The following is a 24,937-nucleotide window of genomic DNA, read 5'->3' as shown; positions in this document are numbered from 1 at the left end:
AAAAAAAAAAAAAAAAGAAAAAAAAAAGACACATACAAGTACAATTTAAAACTGTATGAACATTTGCAAATGTTTAGTGCAAAGTAATTATGTAAAAGCTACATTTTATGAAAGTTTGTGCTGATGTGTTTGGTAGGTTTTTCTTTTTTTTACCCTTTTACATCCATTTTTTTAGTTACATAAGGTTTCACTTACCTACAGTACATATGCATTGTGTTAGGTCCCATGCAAGTGGGAGTAATACCATCAGGCTTTGTAAAATGTCACTCTGATTCGCATTTAGTAAACTGCTTATTTGGTTTAACAGTCAAGTTCCTGGCACACTACACATCCTGATTTCATCTAAGTGCTCAAGCTCCTGTTTGCCTCTTCAGGTGCCTTGTGTGATGCAAACCAAACTGCTTCACGACTTCAGCCCAAAAAGTTTTTTTAGAGAAATCCACCGTTAGTTTAAGCCTGTAACAAACTGCTCTGAAAATTAAAAGCCTATTCACACAAAGTTATATGTAATGACTGTAGTAATCAGTTTATTACACAGATTAATTCATTCTTGAACGTACAAGCTCCAGGGGAGCAGTTGGGTCTTTAAATACACACAAGTTTTCTGTCATATGGATTTTTTTTTTTTTACCCTTACATCCAGAAAGACCTAAGCAGTTAAAAAACTTAAGAAAAATAAGAGCTATTAGCTAGGTATTAACTGAGAAACCACATACAAACCAAAAGAAGTATGAAGGGAGGGAGAGAGTTGAAACAAATCAACATCACTTGATGCACTAATAGCTCCAATCCATTTAAATGGTGACCGGTTAAACTTAGACCTTAAACACAGGATGTGGGTACAGTTTCTCATTGGTCATAACATTTACCTAAGGTGTAGGTCCTTCAGAATAAAATGAATACAGAAACAGCTTCAAGTTCTTCACCTTGCTTTTCATAACTGTTATGAGTTTAAAAGGATTCCACTTAAAATCCTTCATGGATCAGCAACACCGTCCCTAGAAAATCTGAAACCCACCAGAACTCTGCCCATTCCCATTTGATTTCCCAATTTAACTCAGCAAGGAATGCTTTTAGGCTCACAAAGTTATGACTGAAGAACCAGCTTTTCACACACACACTTCTCTGCTAGGAGTCAATGTTGGTACGGGGAAATACAGTATTTCTAGTTTGTTGTTCCAAGTATGTACAACACGCAGCACTGCTGTATCAGGTAAACATGTGCACAGGGGAAGATGAGGCGTGGGCTCATAGAAAGCAGTCAAATGGAAATCAAAAGGACTTTCTCTTTCAGAGTTCCCCTATCTTTATTTGTAGAGGTTATCCAATAATTTCTTTAATTACATCGCATACTTCTGAGTCCATTCCCGAGCTATTCTGTTGTACCTGTATGTATAAAAAGAGGATTTACTCAACATGGCATCTGCACAGATTTCAGCTCCAGCACTCTAGTCTACACATGGCATGAAATCACAGTACTATCATCAGTTTGTAAAATTTAAGAGCAAAATTAAACATTATGCAAACAGGGGAAACACGAAAGCCCACAGTGCTTCATGGAAAAGAAATACCTGGTGGTATTTACAACAGGAGATCTCAGATCTCTGTGACTGGAGACAAAAAATGGAGCTAGAACAGGGCTGAGGGGAAAGGATTTTCAGGAAGACTTTATCTGTGCCTCCCCCAGCCCCATCTGCTGTGTCCCTGGGGAAACTCTTACTGTAGGGTTTCACTTGGTCATTCTGGAAAATAGATTAACATGTTCCCCCATCTCCTGCTTCCCTGCAAAGTCAAGCCCAGTACCTCCCATCAACTCATCTGCTAAACCCCAACAGCCTGATTCTGTTCTATACATTTGGCTATTTTGATGACTGTCAGGACACAGTGATTTGTCAATTCCCAAGAAATCTGTGGCTTTTACATCCAAATATTCTTTACAGCCAGAGGAAGCTCAGGATACTTGTGTAAACAAAGCAGTTGTGTGCTTAACTGCACTGCTGAGAGCTTCTCTCTGACAACAGAACGCAACTTGTTCATGTTCTACAGAATTTGTAGAGTAAGACAAGCCTGAAGTTCCCTGTAGTTACGCATACCAAGTTGGTTTGGTGTTGGAATTTAGTCTGTAGACAATGTTCTTTAGCTTAAAAATCTGACAACCCACTCATAACTAACTCTCTCCTTCATATCACTGCTCAAGAGACTACCCAAGGAGCAAGTCCTTGTGTTTGAACCCAAAATTTATTTCCCTATTTTTGTAGAAAACAGGAAGGAGTTCTGCACACTTAAAAGTGCAGATAATCACTGTTGATTGTGTCTCCAAATATGTGCTGCTGGTCTTGCAGCTTTCAAAACCAGGATGCATAACCTTCTCTAACACTGCTCCTCATGTATGCAGTAGAGGAAGCAAATCTGTGGACTATTTTCCCTTCCCTGACCAGATCTGGAAGGGAACAGTGAGGTAGAAGTGTTTACAACACTAAACTGTTAAAGTGCTTGCTGGAGAGTGCTCCTGCCCCATTTCTACATGACTGGTTCTTCCTTTGTGTTGTACAGTGAAGGTAATACAGAGTTTGTTATTTCATTGTATGACTCCAGACCCAGAGCTGCCATGGAATTTTCTCCCGTTGGAGTAACTTGCTCTCCCTCTGGTGGTTACATGGGATTAAAGCAGCTCAGACGGCAGCACTGGAAAGATCCCAGGGGAAAAAAACCCAGCAAAATCTCTAAGAAGACCACAGAGCAGTGATTTGCCTTTTTTCACTCTCACTCTTTTCCAATAAGCAGTTCCTCTCAGTTCCCCTTCACTGTGTAAGTGTGGATTCTGCCCTGTCAAAATCCATGGGTTTTGGCTTCCATACTCACTTTTCTCTATCTGTTTTGTAGATCCGTGCAATCTCAGGCACTAAAGGATCATCTGGATTGGGATCACACAACAGAGAACAGATGGACAAAAGTACTAAGGAGAGAAAAGAGACACTGAATTAGTTCCAGGAGAGCTGAGGACACCTGCACCAGTCAGCCCATGCACTTCCTTCCCCTCCAGCCAGCAGCATTTATTTAAGTTTGCCAGGAGCACCAATCCCATGTTTCCATTCAGCTGAGCAATTTTGAACAAACTCCTTTTACCAGTGAACTACACAACTTTTCACAACCACAGTATCACAGTCAGTAACCTCCTGGATAGGTCTATGCAGCAGCAGCCTTAAACCACAAGGCAGAAGTGTTCTGCCTGAGAGTCCTCTAGGAAAACATCCTTGCTTTTGCACCTGAAATTCAGCAGTTCCCTGAAGTTCCCTAATGCAGCCACTGTTGGATGACTTGGAGAAGCATTAATCAAAAGTCAAACAGCAGACAAGTCCAGCTGAAATGAAGGAAGCAAGAGCTGTTCACAGCTACTGAAGAATCACAGAATGGTTTGGGATGGGAGGGACCTTGAAGCTCATCTTGTTCAAACCCCTGCCATGGGCAGGGGCACATCCTACCAGCACAGGCTGCTCCAAGCCTCTTCCAACCTGGCCCTGAAGATCTGTTTTAAAATAAGCTGGTCTTGCAGTGAATTGAAAGGCTTAATTTTTTTCCAAGAATAAGGAAAGCTGAGATGGATTTAGTGTAGAACAGCATCCAAAATGACCCAAGAACGCCCAGCTCCTTGCACCTGTATCTATCACAGAGCCCCAGAACCAGAGTGTTTCACTATAAATACAGAGTGGATGTACCCCAGAAGGCACATCCTGCTCGGCAGAGCCCTCATCCATACAAGGAGCCAGGACACTGCTGCAAAGCCACAAATAGCACATGGACATTCCTACACTCACTGCACAGGAGCAGGGAGAAGGCAGGAAGTTATAAGCAAACATATTGGGACAACACTACACCAGGCATGGCAGGGACATCTTGCCCCACTCCCAAAAATGCCAAACATTCCCTTCTCTCCTCCTGCTTGGATCGAACAGTGCCACTCCATATGTCCCTTCACCAATTGCAGCAAAGCAGTTGTCACAGTGCAGCCTCCAAGCAAGGTGCAGATGACAAGAGTGAGGAGTTTGAAGACACTAAACACGAATCTGCTCCAATTCCCATCACTTGCAGGAGGCAGAGCTATCTCTGAAAAATGAAAGGAGACAGCATGCAGCCCATAAAAACAACAAAGGTGTTAAGATAGGTTAAAAGAGGGCCACAAAACAGATCACAGAATGGCTTGGAATGGAAGGCCCTTCAAAGTCCATCTCATTCCACCTCCCTGCTAGGGGCAGGGACACCTTCCACTAGCCCAGGTTGCTCCAAGTCCTGTCCAACCTGGCCTTGGACATGTCCAGGGATGGGGCAGCCACAGCTGCTTTGGACAACCTGTGCCAGGGCCTCACCACACTCCAGAGAGAAGATGGAAACAGGTCTGATATTCAGTTTTTTTCAAGTGGGACAAGAATGAAAGCTTCCTTTAGGTCTGAACTGCACAAGTTGCTCAGTGTTGTGAGCACCAAGAGCCCACAAAGCCACTTAATTCAGTTTTCTCACTTGTTTTTGTAGACTCTTCACTAAGGAATTATCAATTCCCAATTCAAAGCTTCTCAAACAAGTTTGGTAATTAACCAGTCTTGGTTTGGGTGAACAGATTTCTGGTTCTAGAAAAAGGAGCAAACCTCTTCTCCCTTTTCCCAGTTTTCCACAGCGCACTTGTGAAATTTAAGAGTTAAGTGTGAATGTTGATGATTCTCCACCATCAACTGACACAGGGCCCATTTACTGAGCTCCCTCTCAGCTCACAGTGTGCAGGAGGTCTGCAGAAGCCACTGCTGCTGCACCGGTGTCCCTCAGCAAGGCAGCACACTCAGCACCTGTGGCACAGATCCAGCACCAGCTCTTTTCCCCCTACAAATCAAGTAAAGCCCATGATAGTTTTCAATGGGAACACCTCTGCCACCTCACACTGTTCCTAGTCAGTGCAGTTTGAAAACAGCTGTTTCTCCAGCAATTTTCCTGTAGCTCATTTCTTTCTGTCAGACTCCACTGCTCTGGTCACTGAAGTTTCTTCAGCTGTAGGATGAGTAGCTCCAATGTGTCTCCTGCCCTCACCAGAGGACACAGGAAATCCAATCGAAAGTTTTCTAGTCAACTGTTGTAACTGCTCCCTCAAGTTTTATCTTATCAAGTCCTTTAAAAGCCCAAGGAATTTTTGAACACAGTGGCTCAGCCTTCATCAGCAGAACCACACTGCAGGTCTGTGCACTGCTCTCTGCCCACCCTCACACCCCTTTTCCTAACACTCAGCAGTTCACTTTTCAGTATCACTCCAAAAACACTGAATAAAAATGGACACAATCATCTGGCCTCAAGCTGCACTGCCGCATTCAGCTGCTTTGATTTATTTTCCTAAGTCTTCATTATTCCAAATTATTCTCATTACACTAACTCTTGCCGGTGACTTCACATCTGTCCCCCTTTTATCTGTACAGCCACACAAAAAAAAGTATTTTTAACTCAACTGGTTTAATTTTAATATCCTGCTGAACCCAGTTATTTGTCCAAAATCAATTCTGCAAGTTTCTCCCAAGGCTTTCCACTACAACACTGCACATGCACATGTTTTAGAAGCAACATACAGAAAAATCCCTTGGAAAAGGCACCACCTCAAAGTTTCAAGTGCAAGGGGAAAGGGGAAGCAACCCTTACAGATGTCAGCTGTGTATCAGAGTTCTTTGATGCATCAGATAATGAGTTAAACCAACACCATGGAATAAGAGACTCACCAGGCCACAATCAAGTATTACTGCAATGAATTCCACAGCAAAGCCTGTGACTACAATGTAGCCAAATGACTACAACATTACTATCAGACAATGAAAAGAGAATTCCCCAAAACTTTTGGAACCACAGAATCAGGTTGAATAATTACACAAGGCAGGTAAGTGACACTTCACACCTGAACATCCTGCATGGCCATGGGCAAAGCATTATCAGCTTGGCAGAATCCCTTCAAGTCCCTCACTGGCAGGGATGTACTTCAAGTGTGCACTCTTTGAATTCAAGTCTGCATTCTTCTCAGTAATGGCAAAATAAATCCTACTTGCCATTAACTCAAGGGATTCATCCCTTGAAATAACTCTGTACAGAATTATTTCTCATAACTCTTAGCTGTCAGAGCTGTCCAGCCACTAAGCAACTTAAACCACTGTCACTTTTAAACTCCTTTTCACATGAAAATTGGTTTTGCTTTGTTTTATTTCACCAACCAGGCAGCCACTGACCTCTAACCCTTTAACTACACTCCCCATCTATCTCTGCAGACAACAGATAGAATTTACCCTCCAGTGTGCTTCCTGCTGCCATGGTCTAGCACAGACTCCTCAACACCAAGGAGCTGGGAGAACCAAACTCATCAAGCAGAAGGGCTGCTAACAAAGTGCTTCTAGAAAATGGGCTCAGCTTCCCCACAGAGCAATGACAGAAATGCACTGTCATCAGGCACTATGATCACTGAACACTTAAGACTGCTTGAGTAACATGCAAAATAAGTGTGTAACACTGCACAACTGAGATGCAGGTTCCCTCTCCAAGACTTTCCTTTACAAAGCATGTAACACTGAAATTCGTGGGCAATCTTTCTCCAAGCAGCTCCTCTGTGCAAAAAATCATGTCACTGACAGCCTGTCAACAAGACCAGCTCCAGTTCCCCACTACAGAGCCCACCTCAGCAGCTCCCCTGCTGTACTCTCACCACCAAGGTCAGCCCACCACCCCTGATGGGCAACTGCACCTTCCTGGTTCTGCCCCACCTCACACTGAGCAGATGTGGATGCAAATTCCATAGGTAAATTTCATGGCTGGGTTTCCTCTGCTGTGAAGCAGCTCAGCCATTAGTCAGGACAATCCATGGTGTCAGCTCTCCACACAGGTCCTTCCAGCACCAGCCAAATGAGCAGTGCAGAACACAGTTTCAAGTCCATCTGCTACTGGAACATCCAAATTTAGGTGTGTTAAAGATCCTGGAACTCAAGAGGTGAAAAGACTCTTAAAAGCAGCTGATCCTAATCTTCCAAAACACAAATCCCAAATCACTCACTTTGTCTGTACATGCTGACTGGTCTAACACCCACCACTCCAGCCACCCCCTTGACACATGGCACCAACCACTACAGATCCTGCTGCTTAAGTCTAGCTGGAATTCCAAACAAACTTGCTCCACTAAAGCACCCATCCACGGGGCACTTCAGAGTAAGGAAAAGCAGCTGAGCAGCCACGGAATCTCCAGCTGAATTCATAGAAGGGAGATAAATGGCACTTATATTTCCAAAGAATGAGCTCCCCAGAAGAAACAGCTGTGTGTTCTGATCCAGCTGCTGTTTTGGTGCAGTTACTGCCCTCCAAAAGGAGCCAATTTAGAATCCATCTAGGAGTAAAGGTCCATCTCTAAGCAGGCACAGAGACTGCACCAACAAAGTGTTTGTTACAGTACCAAGAAGGTGCTGAGATGGTTGCTCTGCATGCCAGGCTGTCAGGACAGCAGGATGACACTCAGCTCTCCACCCTGGCTGGAGTCACACCGGAGGGTCAGGACCACCTGATCATGGAAAAGCTCAGGCAGTGACACAGAGCAGGTGGATAAAACAAGAGAAGCATCAATCCCTGGCCATCATGAGTTCACAGCAAAGGCAGCAGCCCACCCCACCTGCTCTGTCCTGGGTGAATGACAAACACTGTGCCAGGACTTTCCAAGGAAAGTGATTTGTCACCTCCTGGAGACCAGGCCATGGCTCTGGCAGACAATGCTGTGCTTCTGGCACAGCCCAGTTTCTGAGTGCAAAAGTAACAATTGGTCAGCTAAGGTTTGACTGAGCCTGGTATGCTGGAAGACACCTCTGCCAGCTGAAATGGGAGCTTTGGACATGCCACGCTGCTGAGGGATTCTTAATTCCTTTCTGAAGGGTTTATCCAGCTGTCCTGCTTCTCTCACCAGCAAGGGCTCATTTGTTCATCATAGCCTGGCAGCCTCCACGTCAAGGTTCACTGCTACTTCCATCTCTGCTCCTTACTAGAGTCAGGTTTTTTCCTGATTTTGGGGAATATTCTCCTACATAATCACTGTTTTTGAGTTTCAGGTCCCAAACCCTTGAAACTTGAGACGTGTAGTTGTCAAAGCTTTATCAGTACTGACAGATGCTAAGCTTGCAGCATTCAACACTGGAAACACCACTGCCCAACAGGTTCAAATGCCTGGCTCCTGACTGTGAACAGGCAAGATGCATCCAAATAAATGAAAGGAACTCTGGCCTCTGCTGGAGTTAAGTCCTATTTCTTAACCACAACCCCATTTCCAACTCCTCCAGCCATCTTCCCCAGCCTTACAGGAAGTGTACCTTTAAATCTGAGCAGTTTAAACTTCTGGCTTCAAAGCAACTTGCATTCCTGCTAAGTCAGTTCAACAATTTCTGGTGACAAAAGAAGAAAAGTTAAGTGTTGCCCAGTGTATCCCAGACTGGTTGAGGTTGGAAGAGACCTCTGGAGATCATCTTGTCTCAAGCAGAGCCACCTAAGACAGGCTGTCCATGACAATGTCCAGGGGCTATGCAGTATCTCTGAGGTGGGACAGCTCACAGCCTCCCCAAGGCAACCTGTGCTGGTGCTCAGCATCCTCACTGTAAAAGTACAACATCAAGTGTTTCCTGCTGCTCAGAGAGCCTCCTGTGCTTCAGCTTGTGCCCACTGCCTCTTGTCTTGTCACTGGGCACCACTGAGAAGAGTCTGGCTCTGTCATCTGCACCTCCTTCAAGTATTTACAGACACTGCTAAGATCTCCTGAGCCTCCTCTTCTCCAGGCTGAACAGTCCCAGCTCTCACCCTGTCCTCCTAAGGGGAGATGCTCCAGTCCCTCCATGACATTCTGGCCCCTCCCTGGGCTCTCTCCAGTACATCCACACTTTCCTTGGCTGGGGAGCCCACCCTGGGCAATGCTCCAGGTGGGCTTCATCAGCACCCAACAGAGCAAAAGGATCACAGCCCTGCTGGCACCACTCCTCCTAGCACAGCTTTCTGTGGAGCAAGGACAGCTCCTGGGAAGCTGCACAAGTGGCTCAGTTATAGTTGTGAGAGTTTAAACAGAAAAGTGGGCACTTCCCTCGGAATCCCAGCTCAGCACAAGTGGAGACACTGATCCATGCTCTGTGACAAAGCCACGCCCAGTTATGTGGGTAAAGCTGCAATGGGCAAACTAAAAGCCAAGATGATCAGAACCCAACTTCCTGATTTTGAAAATGGCACTGTGAATGTCCAATTCAGTCTCTCAGTACTAATACTTCCAGCAAGTCTTAGTGAAGTGATTCATGAAGAGAAACATCACAGTAAATCCTCACTGCACCAGGCATGGAAGTCTGGACAGAGGGAGCTGAAGTCTTGCATGAATGAGGCAGAGGTTACTCACTGTCCCTCCCAGGCAGGGCCCTCCAGCACACTCACACAGGCTCCATGATTTATTCCTTACAAAACACACGGAGAAGTGGGACAAGACAGCAGATTAGTCCAACCTTTACTGCACAAGTGCTTTAGTTCAAAATTAACTCTTGCACAGCCACTTGCCAAATTCAAGAGAAAGAGTGTTTTTTCCAAAATGGCTGAGAACAGCTGTAACAATGTTAAAACACTTCATATTCTCCTGTTTCAGGCAACAGGGTTCTTATTTATGCAGACTTGGAGATAATGTTTTTAATTTAAGCCTACGCATTCTGCTTAAGCCTTGGAGTTCAAATTACCCACCACGGTGTGGTTAAGACTGTATTTTGAGGTTATTTATTCTCCAGTATGTATTCTTGAGGGAACACTGAGTTCAGAATTACTAATATAAGCAAGTCAGCTGTTGTACTGAGACAGTCTCTGCTGTTCTCCCAAGTTTTAACAATTGTAGGAGGGACAGAACAAAACCCCAAAATGCCAATCACCTCTATCATAACCACAATCTTTATTAAATTGCTTACAGAGGGCTGGCTCCAGAGTGTGAGGAGCCAAGACCCCTACCTTTACCACTGAACTGGAATGACTAAGTAGCACTGATATGATTTTTCAGTCTTTCCACCAGAAAGTGGCACTTTTAACCCACAGGAAGTCAGTGCACACCCCTTCCCCTCTCTCCTTGCAGGTTAAGGTGAAAAACATCATGTACCACGCATTAACTGTGAGCCTAACAGTGAGCTGCTGATAGTGCTGCCTCCCAGCTGCCTCAGGAGGAAGCTGTGCATGATAAGCTCTTTCCTACAAGGACTGGTTCTACTCTTCCCAGATTTCTCAATCAGTAGGAAGTACATTTTTTCATAGCTGTGCTCTAAGTTATCTGCTTACAGAGTTTAAATTCAAACAGCCTGCTCCCAGTAGCATCCAATTTAAAGGGTGGCACAACTTAGGAAATACTCTCAGAAATCTACACTACAAATAATAAATTGATGCTTTGGAAGAGGTATGAGCTTATTGCTGAATGTTTTAAGTCTTATTAGTTACCCCAAATTACCTAATCCAACAATTTTTCCTGCTAGCAACACATTCCTTCTTTGATAAGGCTAATCAGTTACTAGGAAGCTGAAACATCCCTGAAGTTTGTCACAACACACTCTAATCTGACTGAATATAAGATTTCAACCCCAAAGGTCCAAGTTGCCTTTGTGGACTTTATTTCCATTTGTTCAAGATGGGAACACTTCCCCTAAGTACCAGCTCTCTGCTTCTGAAGTCTGCCTTTTGACAGGGCATCCCTGTGATTCTGAGGGAAGTATTCCTATAAAGTCACTCACCCCTAGGAATTTGCTTTGTTGTTTTAATTCCTTCAGTAAATGTAGCCCCAGGGAGGTGGGACAAGGTTTTCTCCCAGGCTAGAGCAGTGTGGCTGTTGTGCTGTGTGCAGCAGAGTGTGGGCATTCAGCTGAACTGTTCAGCAGTGAGAAGTGATCAGCACCCCAGAGCCCCCTAAACCCAGCGGGGAGAAGGGCACTGGAAGGGGCAGGTGGCACAGGACAGCCACCCTGATCCCATGGCTTATTCCAGCTGAGTCACAAGGGTATAGTTTGAAAAGGGTAAGAAAAAAAGAGTTCAAAGCAGAACACAAAGGGAGATTGAGATGTTAAAGCATATTGCAAATGTATTTGGGCAGTAAAATTAACACTAGGATGTATTTTCTGAGTGATTAAAGCTGACAGCCTGGAGCAGCCTCTTAAATTCTTGCCCCATCTTCTCCCAATTGTCCTAATTCCAGTCCATCTCCCAGTATTTTCAATCATGCTGTCTATCACCCCACCACCCATCTGGTCATTTCAGACTCCCTAAAACAATACAGCATTTTCTCCAGTTAAGCAGCAATTAAATCAAACCAGACCAGACATCAGTGCTTGGGGCTAATTTGGTGCTTCTAAGAGCAGCCAGTACTGACTGAGAGCACTTGTAAGGAAACTGCAGCAACCTGACAATCAATTATTTTTTTCTTCACTGACACCATTTTTTCAGTTCTTTCAAGACTTTGAGCCTTGTGCCCAAGCAGATTCACTTCTGACAAGAGACAAGGAGATACTGGTTTGCCTTTCCATCTGCTTCTGCAAATGCTGGACAGAGAAGGTGGAAACTTCTGTGGGTTCAGGGAAAGGCAGACAGTGATGATGTCCAAGGGACGCACCAGGATCACCTGTCTGAACCAGAAAGTGCCTGGGAACATCACATGTAGGAGAAGGACAGGCAACAGGAGAGCCTCAGAGCAGGGACACTGTGAAGGACAATGTAATCAATGTGACAACTGCAGCATTTGATTACAAGGACAGTGTGAAGCTACAGAACAGAAGGGTCAAGAAATGATCATGCACAGGGTAGACTCCAAATATTCCTAAATTGCCGTGCCTAGACCTACAAACTTGATCCACAGTTTGCAAATCTACAGTTTCAATAGCCAAAAAAAAAAAAAATCCAGCCTGTGTCTTCTTTCAAGATAACTAAAGCCTCCTATTTATATTAAATATGAGTACTGCTTTACCAGGCAAAGGCTAAATTCCAGAGCTCCACAAGCTAACACAGCTCACAGGGACCAAGATACTATTAGCTAATTATTTTAGATTGTTCAAGCTAGGCAAGTTTTAAACTATATTTCAGGAGTTCACACCATTGGAAGTTCTGTTAAAAAATTACCAACATGGAGCTCTAGTGCTCCCTTGAAAGAGAAATTCTTTTTGATATGACAAAAAATTAGCAACTTCACCATTTTTTAAAAGCCACAGCCACTCCCTTACATATTTTACTCTGGGCATATCTTGAACATTAAAGTCTTCCACTGTCCCACACTAGGTTTTATTTTTTATATATTTGTATCTATTTTTAGTTGAAGTGTTCTGAGGTGAGGTGGCAGCAGTTTGTACTCAGTGTAGTAAGACTTATCTGATTCACTGACAAAGCTGAGGAGTCTCCCCATGGCCACAGGGAAGCTGGATGTCCTGAGCATCCCTTGCTCAGGAATTGGCTGCAAGCTCCATGTAGAGTCACAGGAAAGAAGCAGTGACCACAGAAATGGTGGATTCCAGCAGGAATGCAGCAGTTTTTACATCCCAAATCAGTACTTCATTTTAGCAGAGCAAAATGAAAGAAGCATTGGAGGTACCTTTTGAAATAGTTAGTGCTGGGGACCACTGTGATCGTAGAATATCAAGACAAATGCTGCCATTACTGTTAATATTTGGATGATAGATTCTTGTTGTAAATGCAACCTGCAGAAGAAGGAAAATTTCAGTGTAGGCTCACAAATATACATCACACCACATGGTAACAGACAGATTTATGGCAGAAGCCACTCACCTTAGGTGGTTTGAAGGGATAATCTGTCGGGAAGTGAATTGTCAAGAAAAATACTCCACCTTGATAGGGACTGTCGTTCTGTTAATGAAAAAGAATCGTTGCACCTTGAGGAGATACTACCAGACCACCAGTCAAAAAAGCCATGAACATCAATTCTCTCATACTTACTGGTCCCATTATTGTAGCTTGCCAATGGAACACTGAAAAAGAGAGAGATTTACTTCAGTTTGGAGAAGCTCAAGTAATGATCTACTTTCTTCCAGACAAAACAGCACAGAAAAGAAAAGTCTATTTTAAAAACAAAGCCTTGTGAAAGGCCACAGGGAAGCAAGCCAAGGAATTAAAGAGAGACAGAGCAAAGCACTCAATACTCTGCAGTCCTCACTCCAGGACTGCTGTGTACCACATACACGTCCTGCAAAAAATCCCATTACAATAAAAACCCACATAGTTCTAGGCAACTTTTCAGGCTCAAAATTGTGAGTTTAAACTTTGTAATTTCTAATGAATCAGCAGCCATGACTGCCCCTTTGAGCCAGCTACAGCAAAGCTCCAGCATGAACTCACAGCTGCTCTCCTACTCACACCTGTGACACATGGAAGGGGAGCCCAGGCTCTGTGTGAACCAAACCAGTGGTGTCCTTACACCATTCAAGCATCATCTCCACAGAGGCCTCAAGATTTCACTAAAGCAGCAGAAAGAACTGTCCTAGGAAAATGCAGGAATGATAGTCTGCCCCATATTTGGAGCAGGATGTGCCAGGACACACTTCAGGTCAAATGGACAGAAGTTAATCCTCACTTGTACGCATCTGCCCAAGAGAACTTTCACCTGGTAACACAGAGGATTTGTGAAGAATGTTGCTGTGCTGGAAAAGAAAATAGTCAAAGCTGATAGTCTGTAGGAGGCACACTGGGGAACTCTCAGGGTTCCTCTGTCTCCACAGGCTTCAGTGCCTGTGCAAAGAGCAGCCTAGGAAATTATTTGTGAATTAAGACTATGGAAGCTTCCCTCAACATGGATGTCACCTACACAGCACCTTCAGAACTGGGGAGGTGTAGATGATGGCAGTTGTTTCAAGGGAACTCTTCAAGACAGGAGATGAAGCCACATGGAAGTGTCTGTGCCTGACTGGCACCTGGTGCCCACAGCTGTCAGGACTACCTGGGCCAAAAGCAGGAGTGGCACTACCTGTTCTCATCTAGCACAAGCAGTTTTTAATTACACATGGTACAGGCACTACAGCTCAGAATGATCTCATACAAGGAAGGAGGAAAAAAGCAGAGTGGGAGTAGCTCTGCAAGGCTAGGGGGGAAGAGTGCTGGGTTGGAACAGGTTTGTTTTAATCTACTCCTACATTTCTACAGGAATGTGTAACTTTCTATACACTCCAGCACTGCTGAGTAGCTCAGAAATGATTCAGAAAGATCTTAGTAACTCATTTTTTCCTTTTAAAAAGAATACCTGAACTTAGAGTTCTCATCTCTAACAGAGAGAGAGGATTTCACTACTTAAATATTCACTCTCTCAGGAGCCTGGCTTTGAGAAACTCTACATCCAGTGAAGGATTAGGAAACCAAGACAGCAGCTCACATGTAGCATTCACCCATCTTCAAGGGGTTCAGACAGTTTCCCAGGAGCTCCCTGTCACCTGCAGCAGGACATGGAGGAGAGGACAAAGGAACAGCAGAAATCCCACAGGGGATTGCAGCCAACCCCAACAAAACCAGTAAAAATCTCACAGATCTTGATGAGATTCACTGTGGTTGCTCTGCAGAGTCACCACTGAAAAGAGAACCTCAAATAACCAATGACTTCCTTAAACCCAACAAAAACCAGAAATAAAAACATATCCACAGGCAATCTCAACTTGTTCAAAGCTAGAAGGGAGGTTTGTGTTTCCTCCCACTCAATGCCCACCCCAGACTTGGATGCTTGTTTAACCTAACCTTTAAATCCTGGTAACATCCAGGACAAGTCTGGTGAATGCAAAGATGGATTTGTCATGCAGAGCTTATTCCAGTTGATTCTTTCCTTTGCAATCAGCCAAACAGAGGTATTTACAAAGGCAGGGGGCTGTTGGCTTTCAATAGGTAAGCAGAGGTACACGTTTGGAAAAGGCTAAGCCACTGGAAGCATACCAACATCATCCAGCCCCCAGCACATTTCCAAAACGCAGGCCAGAGGTGGGTGGAAGAAAGCTAAAACCACACTGCCAGGAAAATCCCTTTCCTACAGCTCACAAGGCAGGAAAAGCCCTTTACTTTCTGAGGTTCATGAACCCCTGAGATGAGAAGCTTATAGCTGGGGACAGTTTGTATCAGCTGGAAAAGGCACAGGACAGCACTTTGCAAGCACAGCACGTCCTGAACTCTGGGAAATGTCGCTCTGACAAGGCAGCTGCAGCAGACCTGGAGCACGGGGACCTGGGAGAAGGCACCTTTCTGTTGCTGCCACTGCTATCCACTTACACACATCCAAATTGTGGCTCTCAAGAACAAAAGTCTTTCATTAGAGGTCTTTCAGAAAGGTGGCACCAGGAGAACTGAATAGTACTTTAAAGCTTTCTGTATCAGTAGTAACTTTCCATTCTCAGCCTTCACCAACTTCTGTTACCACCTCCTCTGCCAGACAAGCCTTTGATAAGGCTTTGGAAAACACAAAGTAGTTTATCATGGCACAAATCACACTTGCTAATTTAAGGGAATAAAAACCTCTGTCAGGCTCTCCATCTTAGTCATTTCTTGTCTATGAAACTACAAACCTCTTTGAAATACTATTTGGAAAGCAGAACTAGGTTGTGAAGTAACTACTGCTAAACACCCTCAAAACCAAGCTGGGCTTCCACTCATTTGAAAGAGCTGCTGAACAGGAACATTCCCACTAATTTCAGTATTTTCACCCTCAGGTTTCAAGTGCTTTTTTTTTTTTATGTAGCCCTACATTTCTACAAGAATGTGTAACTTTCTGTACACTTCAGCACTGCAGAGTAGCTCAGAAATGATTCAGAAAGATCTTGGCAGCACTTTTTCATTTTAGAAAGGATACCTGAGCTTAGAGCTCTCAGAGAAGGAGGGTTTTCCTGCTTCCCTCTCCCCTCTCTCAAGAGCATGGATGCTTTGCTGACATCACTTGTCAGACCACACTGCACAGCAAATTCAGTGTGTGCTGTTTAGGGGGCATTGCAGCCACAGCTGCCAAGGGCTCTCAAGGAACCTTTTCCACTGTCAGAGCTGCTACAGGAAAGAATGTGAGCACAGAACAGCAGTAACTCCCAGTCACTCCCCAGGTGCACAGACTTGAACAGGAAGGCCAAGAAGATTGTCTGAGGCTGTCCCTTACACAGGAGCTGGCAGGGCATGCTGATTTGAGCAGTTTTCAGACACCATGTATAGTTTAGATATCTGAATTCAGAAGGCTGTGGGCAGCTGCTTGCTGGTTTGACCACAGATCTACTGAGATTTTCTAACACCATCCCCCAGGAGAATTCCAGAACAGTTAATTTAAAAGGCATAATTTAAGATGTGCATTGAGTTGCCCAATCAATAGAGTGGGAATAACACCACTGGCACACAAGGAAGGTGTAAGAGATACAGAAGAGCAGCAAATTTAAGATCAGGAGGTGGAGTATTATCTAGTACTCTAAAAGAAACAGAAGGATTCTCCTTGAGGAACTGGACATCCTTTCAGAAGGAAAAGGAAAAACATGGGAGAGGGCAGGTGCTTGATGAGAGCAGATACTTACTGTCATCCCCGACAGGCCCTGCTGAACACTGTGCTGGAGGATCACGTGCCAGGTCGTTCAACTCCTGAAAAACAGGAAGAGTTTGTTTCACTTGATTTTAAAAACAAGCATGTCATTGCTCAAAGGCTGCTAGGGGCACTCTGGCAGCACCACAGAACTAATAACCAGGACTCTGGAAAGTAAAGCTGCATCTTAAACCCAGGAGACACATCTGGCACAGGCCTCAGGAACCTGTCCAGGCTGCAGAGCCTCGAGTCACAGCAATCCTCACGCCACAGGGGTTGCCATGTCTGCCTGCACTGGTCCCAAGCATTACCGAGGTACTGCATCTTCTACCAGCCCCGGGACACAGAGAGATAAGATGGCCTCAATCCAACAACTCTCAGTATCAGCCCTATTTTATTCCCTCAATTGTAACAGTTCCAGTGGTGCTCCAGTTTATCACCTCCACAGCCAGCCTGCAGCACACACAGCTCCCATAACCTGGGGCTGTTTCACCTCCACACATACACATCAGTGACCATGGGTGGAATGGAATAAAACACAAGGCCTTCCATACCCACACACCTCACTGAAACCCCCCACTTTTCAGTGGCTGTGTCAGTCAAATTCTCCTCTGAAGAAATCCTTCTTCAGAGGTGAGCAACTCACAGTACACCTGAACTATACTATTTTGCTTAAATTTGAAGCAAAATTTCAGCACAGTTCAGAGAGCTACTCTTACCAGTAATTCGCATCAGCCATTTGCTCAGGAAGTGGATGTTTGGTGGAAAGTGCAAACAGTAAAACTTTCAAGTCAAACTTTACCTGCTCCATTTCTGGCTCAGTCACTGACCTGCTCTGCATGATAGTCCTGAACATATCACCATTTTTGTCTGTGAACTCAGTCTAGAAAGCTGAACACACACCAGATAAGGATTACAACTATTACCTAGTGCACAGGAAACACTCCCATGCTGTCCCTGGTCCATTGTGTGTTCAGCTTTTCACCTCCCAGAACAGTCCAAACTGGAGTCTCCATACCAGGCTTTTGGCAGACAAAACAAGTAAGTACAATGATTAAGACAAGCTGATTGCAGGAATGGAAGAAAATTTGCCATTTAATGGCCTTTTGTTATTTACAGGCAGTGATTAAGCTTTTGAACAGATGATCTCTGGGAGTTCCAGCTTCTACTTCCCAGGAACTGGGAGGCCACCACTAACCAAATCCACAAGACACAAATGCTGCCTCACATCAAACATGTACATCTCTGGATTTCCCCCTCCAGATGCAGTGCCCCAGAAAACCTCACAGGCCCTGACACACACACATTTGGGTTTTGCCCTGAGCAGCTTCCAGCTTCTAGAGAGTCCTGCTGGAAGCCTCTTTGCCTTGACACCAGACTATGGAAGCTGTCCTAGTGCTCCTGCTGGGCTTTTTCTACTAGGTGTTCAGCATGGACATGGACAGGAACAGACACTGAGCATGCAGAACCTGCTGAAGAGCCTTCTCCCTGCTGGAGGGGAAGAGAGCATCTCTAAGTATCCTCCAAAGACACAAAGCCCTTTGGAGTTGCTCCAGCACCCTGAACCACCAAGGCAGCACAGGAACGTGCAGAAACCTACACACACCTTCCTCAGGGGCAGTCTAGTCATGGCCACAAAGAATGAACTGAGTCTACACACAACAGGCATGAAAAGTTTAAAAATAGCAATGTATCTACTCTTTCTAAAGGTGTATGGAGTACAGACCACTTCCAAATAATACTGGACTCTGGATTTTCTGGAAAAAAAATATTTAATATTATTGTATTCAAAGCCCCAAACACACAACTAAAAAAAAAATATTCCTTACCACTTCTCATCCCATTCTATGCATCACATGACCCAGAAGGTACAGCTGGAAGAATGCATGTTTTCCATGCATGACCACAACCTACCATGGATGGTATTTATGAACACACAACATGCACCTTGCCTGCTATAAAAAGGAAAGAGTTACAAACATGAGCTTGGGCACACATTTTACCAGTTAGTAAAATACACAGCTCCAGAGCTGCCCTGACACTCCCCCTACATCCTGCTGCCCAAATGCTCCAACCACTTCAAGCTGCACGTAACAGAGGGACCACAAGGTAAGTCCCCAAGAGCCACAGAGGCAGCAGTGAAGTTCAGGTAGTAGCAATTTCTCATCAAAATACTATTTCTTTCTCTACATATTCAGTTTCGGGGAGATTTCTGAGTTTTCTGAAGCCCTGGGTATTACCTCTGTAGAAAGTGATTACTTACAACAACCACTTGTACCACTTGTCTCAGTGACAAGGTGGCATTTCAGGTTTTGCTCCATAAATTCACAGAGTGAAACATCACAGATTAAAAGGTTTATGTAAAAACCACTGTGTAAGTTCCTCGTGCTTAAAAAAGTATTGCACCAACTCTCAATTCAAGCCCCTGCAGCACAAAACTTTCCAAATTTTGTAGAACAGCTTGGAGAACAAGTTCAGCTCTTCCCCTTCACCCCTCAAGACTCCTCTGGAGTGCAAGCACCAGCTGCTTCTGCCTACAGGAGAGGCAAACACACCCTGGATTTCCTGACAGAGGATAAGCCCTTCAACATGCTGAGCCATTCCCTTCCAGCTGCTCTAAGGCTCTCTACACCTGCAGAGCCAAGTTGAGGAGCAGGAAAGGAGCAGCTCATGACTGGTAGCACAGAGAGGAGCACCCACAGCTGCTGCACAGAGCCAGGCACCTGCCCCAGGCTGCTCTGCCTTTTGCAGGCTCCTGTGCAGCTCCTGAGCTATCATGAGCATGACACCAGACCCACTCAGGTCTTGGCTTCCAGCTGTTGCTGGGGAATGCTGAGAACCAGCTGGTTTCTGTAAGTGAGAACAAATGACTCTGGAGTTCCCATAAAGCTGGAACTCATAAGACACGGAGGATTCAGTTACAGTTTGGTATCATCTACAACCTGAATGTACTGGATCCCCAGTTGCAAAGCCCACTGTTTTTCCCTGTGATCCAGGAAGTCTTGCTGGTCCATGCTCAAGACTGACCTCGACCACACCGATATTAAGCCAAAATCTGAAGAAAGCCATAGCAGTTTCCACTCCAGACAGTTTTTGATCCTTAAGCATATGCAGATTTTGCTTCAGGAATTTACAAGCAGCCTTTAGATCAAGTTCCAGTTTGAGTTACTCAGCTCCCAGGGCTGCCTCATCCTGAGTTGGCTTTCCAGCTGAAGGCATCTTACAGAATTTAAAGTTTCTGCCATCTCCCTTAAGCAAAATATCCCTGGGGCTCGGCCCACTGCTGTGGATCCTACCATTAACCTAACTCATCTCACAACTCCTAATGAGTCCCTTAGCAAAAATGAGGAAGTGGAAGCACACCACAAAGCAAGGTTCAAGGTGTCCTGCCTAAAGGCCAAGTTGGAAAAAACTACTACCACTACATCCACACAGAAGATACCCTAAAAGCTACAAAAATCTCACAAGAACCTGACATTTAGGCACCAAAACCCAATTTAACCATGCTCTTAAGTTCCCAACAAAGCAATCCCTACTCAGGGGTTCCAGGAAAGCATTTTAAGGAAGATGGAATGTGCTTATGCCACAGATGCCCCAACTGTGCTTCCCAAGTCATGACAGGCACCAGCTGCCAGCGAGGCCTCGAGGCTCACAGGTAAACCAGTGCCACCAAGCTTGCTCAGCCCCACAGCACCCTCATCCCTACCCTCCTGTTCTACTTCCAGGAGCTGGTACAGTGCCTTTAAAACATACCTCGATGCAGGCATCCACAAACTGCACAAGAAGCTCTCAAAAAAATCAAACACAAATGGTTTAAGTCTTATAAGTTTAACCCTGCACATGTTTTAAGTTATAATTATCAACTCCAAAGACATTTGTTAGTGAAGTTCCAATTCACTCCTCTAGACAACAAATCCCTCCCCAGCCCAACACACTCCTGGTAAAACCTGCTCTGGCCAAAAGATAAGAGGAGTTTGAAGGATTAAGTTAATGCTAATACAGCCTTCAGTAAGAATAACCAACATAACTGGCAACATCAAGAAGCCAATCAGGCAAGTAAAAAGCCAGCACACTTTTTTTTTTTTACAAGCCAGCTCCAGCAATTTTACTAAGCTTGGTATACAGCAGAGCTCCTCAAATCCACTCCAACACACGATATGTATTCGTCTGGATTATCCAAAGTCCTCTTAGCTTGAACTCCATGGGCTTTCCACTCTGCTCCAGTCTGAGCTGCTTTCACATTGTACTTTACTAAGAGACCACATTAGTTTGATTATAAACCTAATTTCTGCCTCAGGTTGCTGCTGTAAGTGAAATATGCTTTTCATTTGCCTTCAGCATGTTTATTTGCCTGAAGCCCCTGAACCCTTCAGCAACAGGCAGTGTAGGGAGATGTTACAAAATCCTGACTTATGTAACCAAAAAGGAACTCGTAGCCACTTTAGCCATTAATTGTTCCCAGCTCCCAACAGAGTAAAGCCAAGCAATGGGGATTGAGGGCCAAAGTCGAACTGATCACACCCTGCCTCACCTCAAGACCAGGGCACAGAGGAGCTGCCAGCTCCCTGTGCAGAGCCAGCAGGGCATGAGGGTGGGAAGAGCCTGTGCCCCTTCCCTGGGCCAGCAGCATCTCCCTGCCAGGTGCCAGAGCTGTATCCAGAGGCATTTCCCACTCTCCATCTGCCCAGCAGCACTGGGCAGGAGGCAGTGTCACACGCGTGCACCGAGGTCAGACCAGCAATTCCTTACAGTCCATAGGTGCTCTCCCACCCACAGGACTGCCATTCCAGAGTATCTGCCACTACAATCAACAGAAGCATTTTAATCCTTTCAACAAAAACTGCTTTTGCAATGCTTGAAGCTGCTCAGATTCCCCAACTCTGACTCCTCACTCTGCAAATGTCAGAAGGCAAATGAGCAGCATGAGAAGCCATGAAACACAGCTACAGCCAAAGCACATGTTATAAACAAGCTCTGATGTAACTGTCACCTTTCATTTTTATTTTTTTTTCCAAGCCTGAACAGGAAGAAGACCAAAGCAATGTGTAACTTCCTCCTGGTGTAGAATCCGAGTATCAAAACACCTCCCTAGCTAACAGAAGCTGCAGCAGCATTCTCTGTACACAAGCTCTCCAGCACAGATGGGCTGCTCTGGCAGCTCCACGCACGCAGCGAGAGGCCCAGCGGAAGAAGCCAGTTGCTCCCACTGGCTGCTGTACAGAGCTGGCAGCACAGAAATGACACCGGCTCTGCTCAGCACAGGTAGCACAAAGACAACTCTGACCACCGAGGCTGGTCTGCACCGCTGTCCTCACACATCCCACCCACAGGCACTGCTCCTCTGGGCAGAAATGATGCCTAAGCATTTCTGGACTGCAGGACTACAGCCAGTACTACCCCCCCTTCCACAGCTACACAGCAACAGCACTGTGGAATTCAGTTTAGCTACCTGGTTTTTGAGCCTATGCATTGTAAGCAGTAGTAATCCCCGATTCCTCTGCTACAGAAAGTGTTTTACTTGAGCAGGGCTGGAGCACAGCTGCTGCTTTCCCTTCCCCCTCACCCCTGGTCACACAGGGGAGCCCGTGCAAGACAATGAGCTAACCTTTTCCTTGCTTTCCCATTCAAAGAACTCCAAACGGTGCCCTAGTTATCCACTTAGAGGTATTGCATTCCCTAAAGATAACCAACACAGATGGGGATGTGGCTGAATTCAAAGGGTTTTGGCTTAAACCTTAAAATGGAAGGCCCTCCTGTACATGTCTCCCATCCTGCCCTTAGATTGCTTCACACTGCTTTTCTTATGAAATACATCTAGAATAAAACAGACCATTTTTACATAGGTATAAAAACACCAATTCAATTACTATACTTCAGTGTTACTGACTGGAAGGACTCTGCCTGGCAGTATTGCTTACACCTCAAACACTTCTCACAAGAAAATATTTCAAGTTTCAGACCCATGATCCAATAAAAGCACCTAAACAAGAATTTGGAGCCACACTGCCCAAAATACTGTGGTGAGTAACACAGGCAGCAATCTGAGAGCAGGTCTCACCCAGCCTGAGCTCTTTTGGAGCATCTGCTCAGAGAACAGCTGCTGCTGTGTGCACACATGTTACCCCAGCTCGAGCCTCTGCACAATCCCAAGAGCAACTGTGCCACCAGTGACAGGCTGGGACAGACCCTGCAGGTCCCTGTGCTGCCTCACACACCAGCAACAACACTGCCTGTTCTGCCCCTTTCCCAGCCCAGCAGAGTTCAACATACAAGAGGCCATTTCAGGTAACACTGTATCAAACCTTCACTCTTGGGATTTTCGCCTTTCCAAGTTCTCAGCCCTGTGTTATCCAAAGATGCAAAAATTTTGACAAAAACCTAATAGAAAGCCTTTGTGGTTCAGTAAAAACCCCAACTGCCGAGAGCAAGAGCCAGTGGCCAGACTGAGCCCTGCACACTGATATGCCATGACTGATAACACCCTTAAAAAAAAGCCAAAGCAGCAGTTTTCTGTGTCTCTGTGCTCGAGTCCACTGGGATTATTCCCATTCAATCCACATTCTCCAGGCTCCTGCCACAAGCTGCAGCAGCAAAGGTCAGAAACTGGCTGTCCCCTCGCTATCCTGCCAGGGACCACAACAACCCCAACGATGACAGGAGCGCTCTCCGGGGGTTTAAAACAGCCCGAGCGTAAACAGCCAGCCATGATTACTGAAGCAGCTACACCGAGACACCCACAGCAACTCGAGCGCTCCTTCCAGCCTGTGGCTTCAACGCCCATCAACTTCCAAAGCATCTGGGCTGCTACAACAGGCACATTTATTCCCCTCCCCATTTGCTGGTTTGTGGAAATGCTGCCTCCAGCCCCACCATCTCCCTCTCCTCCACAGCCACACACTCACTCCACCGAAACTCTCTTTGCAGAGCTCACACAAAACTGCTTTGGTGATGCTCTTGCTACTTCCCAAGGCTCTGAAGGCTCTCATAGCCCTTCAGAGTCCCCATTATCTCTCAGGGCTCTTTATTCTTGAAAAGCAGCACGAAGAGTCAGTCCACAAGCACCCAACGTTAACAAAGACTCCACACATCCAGCTTTTCTCCTGTCACAACCAGCCTGGAAATGCAAGTGCCCTCAGAGTGTTGACTCCTGACCCTCAGCATGCACTGAACTAAAACCAAGCAGCTTTCCTGAGTTACCTCACGCAAGATTCACCCTCCCCACGATAGCCCTGCACTGCCTATGCATGCCCAGCCCCCCACAGCCACATTTACCCTATTCAGCATCCACTGCTGTGTCTCCCAGGCCGATGAACCCACTGCTGAGGAGTAAGAGCTCTTCCAAAGCACCTGAGCCCACAAACACTGTGGAAGAGTCCTCACAATATGGTCCTGAGTCCTCACAGTAGCCCTAAGGATCACTAAAGTAAGGGTCAGAACACTTGGAGAGAAGCAAGACTCAGCTGGAACACAACTTCCTTATGTAACTCACTACCAGATCCACAGCTGGAAAATCCAACAGTCTAAAATCATACTCCAAACACCTCCCTTCCCAGGGCTACCTATTCCACAAGCGTAAGTAAGGCTTCAGGCTCTCTTCCATGTTCTTCCCCACCTGAGCTTTAACCTGATCAGTAGGACACATGAAGCTTCACAAAGCCTCCAAGGTAACCTACAACCAAAGCAGAGATGTTAACACAGACCGGACACTACACACAAAACCAAACAGGGCCACAGAGTGAGCTATGAGGCAGTGGGTTTACAGCTGGTTCTAGGTAAAAAATAATGTGCATAGTGATCAAGAGGAAAAACACTATGGAAGGGCTGCTTGCTACACCTGAACCTTGTACAGATTCCAAACTGACAGCTACACGTTTTGCAGGGAAAAGGATACAAACTCCCTGCCTGAGTCACCAAGGTAGTACAAGTGGACTGCAATTACCATCGAGGGTTTTTTTTCCTGGTAAAAGACAGCGATGATCAAGCAAACATGGTCCTAAGACAGCAATGGACTGGGCAGCAGTGTTTTTCCAAAAAGCCAGGACACGGAGCACGGCGCAGCTCCCGCTCCAGAAGGCAAGCTCGTAGCTTTCTCTACAAGCCTGCGGGATGACTCAGGCTGTAGAACAGCGCTGGCTCCATTAAAAGAGCAAACCACGCTAGTGTGTGACAGGTTTACTGCGCTCAGCTGCCCGACACCGCGATCCTTGTCGCTGCTGGAGGAGGAAGAGGAGCCCTTGGACACGGGGCTGCGAGACGAGCCACGCCGGAACTTCCAGCGCGGGCCACGCCGCGCTCCTCGGGGCGCCTTCCTCCGGCCGGGCCGAGCCCCCGCGGAGCCGCAGCAGCTGCCGGGGCCGCCGCCGCCTCCGGCCCGGCCCC

At 45.7% G+C, this 24,937-nt stretch overlaps 1 protein-coding gene across 2 annotated transcripts in view; it reads right to left on the bottom strand.

Moving 5' to 3' along the window:
- Nucleotides 1–44: 44 nt before the first annotated feature.
- UBE2D2 (ubiquitin conjugating enzyme E2 D2) overlaps nt 45–24,937 on the bottom strand; it is a 25,172-nt gene continuing 279 nt past the window's right edge. Inside the window, exons 1-7 of one of the 2 annotated variants that reach the window (XM_041398056.1) lie at nt 24,498–24,871; nt 16,554–16,617; nt 12,976–13,007; nt 12,808–12,885; nt 12,614–12,719; nt 2,863–2,956; nt 45–1,386 (exon numbers count right to left, since the gene is read on the bottom strand). In XM_041398056.1, coding sequence (XP_041253990.1) covers nt 1,341–1,386; nt 2,863–2,956; nt 12,614–12,719; nt 12,808–12,885; nt 12,976–13,007; nt 16,554–16,617; nt 24,498–24,500 — 423 coding nt within the window. In that variant the 5' untranslated portion in view covers nt 24,501–24,871 and the 3' untranslated portion in view covers nt 45–1,340. Of the gene's footprint in view, nt 1,387–2,862; nt 2,957–12,613; nt 12,720–12,807; nt 12,886–12,975; nt 13,008–16,553; nt 16,618–24,497; nt 24,872–24,937 lie in introns of those variants that run through there. The other variant, XM_041398055.1, reaches the window with a different exon arrangement.

This window comes from Onychostruthus taczanowskii, unplaced genomic scaffold, assembly GCF_017590055.1.
Source record: "Onychostruthus taczanowskii isolate IOZ18803 unplaced genomic scaffold, ASM1759005v1 scaffold14, whole genome shotgun sequence".
Classification (NCBI taxonomy): Eukaryota; Metazoa; Chordata; class Aves; order Passeriformes; family Passeridae; genus Onychostruthus; species Onychostruthus taczanowskii.
The sequence above is the reverse complement of the archived record's forward strand: the minus strand, read 5'-3'. Positions and strand labels throughout refer to the sequence as shown.